This window comes from Dipteris shenzhenensis, chromosome 31 (genome assembly GCF_047967505.1).
Source record: "Dipteris shenzhenensis isolate YYH24624 ecotype China chromosome 31, Dip_SZ_1.0, whole genome shotgun sequence".
In the NCBI taxonomy this organism is placed as follows: Eukaryota; Viridiplantae; Streptophyta; class Polypodiopsida; order Gleicheniales; family Dipteridaceae; genus Dipteris; species Dipteris shenzhenensis.
In genome coordinates, this window is record NC_141626.1 from 23,855,672 (window position 1) to 23,861,173 (window position 5,502).

Below are 5,502 nucleotides of genomic sequence, written 5' to 3' on the forward strand. Positions count from 1 at the left end.
TTCATCTAATAAACAATTTCTGAACCCAACTGTAGCCCTCCTATTCGAGCAACAAAACAGGCTGTAACAGAGGCACATTCATCAAACTTCATTCTCCTGCTCAATTCTGGACTATGTTCAATGGGATATGGATGAAGAGGACAGTGAGAAAGATTTAGTAATGGATTGAGTTTATCCGACAGTACCTAAACAAGATGAATGCGCATACTTCACTAGTAGTCTCTTGAATCTCTTAAGCATAACGAAGAGAACGACAGTCTGCAGGAGTATACGGTAGTTTTCAAGGATTTGAGGAACTGCAAATTGAGTATTCAAATATATGTATAAATATGAATCGTTGGACATGCACCAACTGATCAGTCTTTTGCATTCTTTGGCTGCATTCCTGCAGCAATTGAAACATGAAATATATGAAACAAATCCAATTCAGGCAGGGTCGAGATCGTAAATTAATTCTTCATCAAGCGACGGAAAGTGGGCAGAGCGGTGAGAGATCCCAAGAATTCCACATAGCTGCCTCTGGGCTCTGTGGGTCTGAGTTCTGCTCGGGGACCAAATTAGGGAAGTTGATCGTGGCGGAGGCCGCTGAGAAATCGCCTGAACCTGGCGATGGACCTGTGGGGGAATTGTGGAGCGAATTCGATAAGTCGCTCGTTGAAGATTTCCCCGGTGATGAAAGCAAACAAGATGGAGAAGACGAGTACAAAAAACTGAGGGACGAGGCTGGAGGTGGAGCGGCTGTATGAGACTGCTCGTGAACTCCATCGACAGCATGCAAAGATATTGCTGCTGATTTTCTTTCAACCCTCATGGGCTTGATCGTCTCCTCGTAAATCTGTTGTGAACAATTCTGTTCTGAGCAGCTATCAGTGTGCATCCTCTGATCGGCTTCCTTTAATTTGTCGGATAGCTCGTTGATGAGAGGAAGATCATCAACCTGCAAGACGGTTGGGCACATGCTGAGTGTTGACTGATCATCGCCAAAATCGAAAGGCGAGTAGTAAGGCGATTGGAGTTGCAAGGCCATCTCCAACTGCGCGCAGGCCAGTATATCGTCGTTAATGCCGAGAACTGCATCCATGAAACTGCCGCGGTGCAGCGGTTGCAATGGCTCTTCGTGTTTCTCGAGGCTCCGGATAGAGTGCTGATCCTCCCAGCTACTGGCAACTGGTTTGTGACGATCGGGAGCTGCGTTTGGGTGACCGAAGAAAGAGCGGTAGGAAGAAGGGTCGTCGTCTTCGAGCTCCGAATTAGAGCTGATGGGGCTCTCGACGAGGGGCTTCTGTCGCAAGCAAGTGGGAGAAACGCCACGATGGTCGGGAGATCGCTGGTTGTTGCGAAGCTGATGATGATCGAAAGGGGAAGGAGAGGGAGGAGCGAGATGGCGACGACGGATATTGAGCATGTGTGCGACCTTGGAGGTGAGGGTGGAGGAAGCAGGGGCGGAGGGGACGAAGTTGGTACGAGTGTTGGAGCCTCGCAGGAGGCAAGCGGCTTCATCGTAAGCACGGGCGGCGTCTTCGGCAGTGTCGAAGGTACCGAGCCAGAGCCGGATTTTCTGAGTGGTGTCTTTGATTTCTGCGACCCAGCGACCGGAGGGGCGTTGCCGGACGCCGACGAACTTGCGTCTACGTTTTCGGGAAGGATGCTCGACAGCAGGCCGATGAAACGGAGCTGAGAGGCGGTCGTCGTCGTCGTCGTCGTCATGGAGAGAAGACGGGATGCCGGATGTAGTACGCTTACTGGTGGTGGTGATCATAGCCATAGCCGTTGAGGTTGAGGGGAGGTGGCGATGGGAGTAATTCGAAGCAAAGGCTGAGGGTGAGGAAGGGTGGCGATGGGGAGCTTTGCTTGAAGCAAAGTGAGGGGAAGGTGCTGAGTCGGCCATAGCTGGAGACGAAGGAGAAGCAGGAGCGCCATCGCCGGGGTAAGAAGAAGGATCGGAGGGGACGGGATGATGGGTAGATCTGAGGGAGTAGCAACGACGGCGGGGGGTAAGGGGGTCTCGTCGCTCAGGAGCCATGGAGTGGAAGCTCTCCGAGTATCGATTATCGTGCTATGCACGTATCATGCATGAGCAAGCATCATCAGAGGTGCAATGGCGATGGCTAGCAAGCAAGCAAGCAAGCAAGGCCGACCTTGACTGAATCACTGAAAGCTTGGCTCGTAGCTGCAGGAGATGTCACTGCTGCTGCCGTCCGAGGAGCTTTATTAATAACCAAAGTGTGGTGCAATGGTGCTGCACACAGATGATGATAGATCTTTGGCTCCTTGGTTAGATCGACTGTCACGCCAATCAAGACGAGTCGTTTGGAAGCATTGATGGAGAGGTGGAGAGAGCTGAAGATGCAGGCCTCCTGAAGATAAAGATGATGAAGGGGGGGCTGAAACTCCGAGGAAGACGCCGGCTATGTCGCTCAGCAAGCCTATTACGTGCAACCACGACGTCTCCCTCCCCACCTCCATTACTACCTCCAGCCTCACTAGTTATAACATTCTTCTTCTTCTTCTTCTTCTTCTTCTTCCCCTCCCCATCGCCATAGGCCTTGCCTCCTCAACCCTTAACCTTACCTTCCCCCCTCTCTTCACTCTTCATACATCGTTTCTCTTCACGGTTTGCAGATTTTTTAGCTACCAGCTTATCCGAGTAGGTCCCTACATTCTCAGCATTCGAGTAGGTCCCTTTGGAGTAGGGAGGGGCCATGGGGAGTTCTTTCCACGGACGAAGCCGTTGAGTCAGGAGTCAAAATCTGACCGGAAAGGATGACACGTGGCCCTTAATATTTCGGTCGTCAAGGGAAGCGAGGAGGAATGAGTCATCGCCATGTGGCTACCGGCCCATTGTCTGGTCTGCCAGTTTTGGGGAGGTAGGTTCTACACTTTAGGGTACCTTGATGGACGGTGTAACCAATGACCTTGACGGAGCCGAAATTCTCAGCTTCATGAGTCATGAGTCCAAATGCCCAGTAGTAGCTGGCTCAAGTCGAGCCTCCCCTTTCTAGTTCATTTTATGTCTCCATGCCCAAGGATGCATCAAAAAAGGAGTGCACTTTATTGTCAATGAAATGAGCCATGGCTAAGCAAGTTTTAATTTTTGTTTTGAGAACAGAATTGTATTACTTATCAAAATTGAGAGTACGAAATTGAAAAAGATGATCAAGTGAACCTGACGTGAACCAAGAGGACATGTTTCCTTCGTTATTCTACCAAGGATCATAAAAAACCTCTTCTTGAAGAGAATCAAACCCCCGTGTCTTCTTGAGGAGAATCAAACTCGCGTGTCATCTAGAAATAGTTTCAAGGAAGTTGGCAAGTTCATTGTGGGGAGTCAAATTTTCCAAAATGCACCACACTTGCAAGTTCGACTATATGGGAACATGCTTTTAGCTAGAACAAAATCACCCAAAATTTCTAAACGTTTGCAAATTTGAGAAAATATGTATTGAAGGTGGAAGTGAAAATCGTGGAGAGATGAAGAGGAGATATTTTGCACCTTGGAGGTTTTGAGCGAAGAGTCTTCCTAATAAACTATCTCATATTCCTCATATAGTAGCTCATATCCACCATTCCGTCCTTGGCCCCTCATTGCCCAACCCTCCACCTTCTCCCCACCTTCCACAAACCTCCCCTCCTCCTTCGCCATCTCTTTCCCACTCCCTCAGTTCCCTCCATCATCCCCTCGATCTTACCGCCCCCGCTTGTTTTGCACGCAAGCCCCCATGCGTCCCCTCTCCTCCTTCTCTTTTCCTTGTCTCCGGTGATTCTTCTCCCAGACACCCGCTGCCTTGTCTACCCTTTTCTATCGCCACATTCCTCCTGTTGTTTTCCTCTTTCGGCCACGTTCCCCGCGTCTTCGTTTTCTTTTAGAGTTAACGTCGCTTTCTAGGGCTCTGACTTGAATCGGGTTCCGGCACGAAGCAATATTCCATCGTTCGATTGATTCCCACGTGGAATTAGTTCGTTTCAAGCAAGCACGATCTTCCAATTTGATTTTGTTTGGACTGATCCCTCTCACGGGTTACCAATCGACCGGCCCTGTGTGTCGAGTTGCATCCTATCGCATCTTGCTGTTCGCAAATCATTCCATCTGCGCCTGCGACTTATGAACTGCCCGCTCAGAGCCTCAGACGCAAGCACAATCTTTTCGTTTTACGGTTTTGGCGATTGCATACACAATTCCCGTCGAGACTCAATAATCAGCGCCTCTGCCCCGATTTCGAAGTGCCCTACTTTTGTTCACGTGCTGGATAATGCGTTCCTTCCACCTTCATTCCTAGGAGTTCTCTCTGTGACGATCATTTGAGTTGAAGTACGAACAAGTTTCGCTCACGCTTTCTTTCACTCAAACACCGGCTCAGTCGTTTGCTATTTTTTTCGTTTCCTTTCTCAAAATCTTATGCTCCGTGCTCAGCAATCTTTAAAATTCAAAAGTGCTCGGTTGCACTATTTTGAGTTAGTCGGGTTTGATAATATCGAAAAATCTGCTTACACAGTGTAGCAAAGATTCTACATCGCCTCAAAATCGCCTCAAATACAGGAGAGGACTTGTATTACCGAGTAAACGAAGGCCAAATGCTCTTGGACTAACGAGACATCGCATTGTTTTCAGTGAGCCCAAAGGGTAAGGATTTGTCAAGTTTAGGTTAAAAATTCTTCGGGTAGTTTTCTATTGACCTATCCTAAGTCTTTTAAGTACTAAGACAAAGAACCAATGGTACTTAGCACCCCTAGTAAGTGCATATACAATTAGATCTTAGTCATGCAATATGAAAACAATGCCTTGGGAGTAGTTTTTGTTGTTGTGTGATTTGCACTCCATATTTTTTGCGTGGAAAAATAATAAATTAAAGAAATACAATGAAAAAAGTTAGAGCCTCGCTCTACAAGCTACATGCACTTCAATCCATTTAGCACTATAGTAACTCGACTTTTAAAATCTCTACCTTGAGGTTATGAATGAGATCTCCTCGTAGAGGCACTCGTTAGAAAATCAATGCATTTCGAGCCCTCCAAATATACGACAAGGACACAACTCGAACCAAGTCCCATACCCGGCAAAGGTGCCTCTATTACCTAGTAACACCATCTTTCATCTAGGAGCGATACATATTTGTGTTTTTTGCAACTAGCGTTGCAGAGTCCACCAAATCCTCCGCACTTTTACACAACTCCGAAAGAGATGGTAATGTATCTCCATTTCTTTCCTGCAAAATGAACAAACTTGAGATATATGGTGCCACCTGCTAAGTCTGTCTTTGTACTCCATATTGCAGGTCTCAACAATCTTCATGGCTCACATTTTAAAAGCAATTTAATAGCTTGAGCGTCAGCTTCATAGTTCCATGGTTTAAAATATTGGCTCTTATACTTTATTGCAATACTTGTTCAAATTTTTTTTCAAAGCTATTTGCTTCTGAAAACTTCACCTAATGGAACAACGATACAACCACCTTTAGTTCATCTCGCAAGTCACCACACATAACCATCACACGGTATTTTTGT

At 47.2% G+C, this 5,502-nt stretch overlaps 1 protein-coding gene across 1 annotated transcript; it reads right to left on the minus strand.

Moving 5' to 3' along the window:
* Positions 1 to 445: 445 nt before the first annotated feature.
* On the minus strand, positions 446 to 1,765 carry LOC147881226 (uncharacterized). Its single transcript, XM_087402356.1, has one exon. The coding sequence runs from the start codon at positions 1,763 to 1,765 to the stop codon at positions 461 to 463; it is 1,305 nt and encodes a 434-aa protein (XP_087258482.1). The 3' UTR covers positions 446 to 460.
* Between the last annotated feature and the right edge of the window lie 3,737 nt (positions 1,766 to 5,502).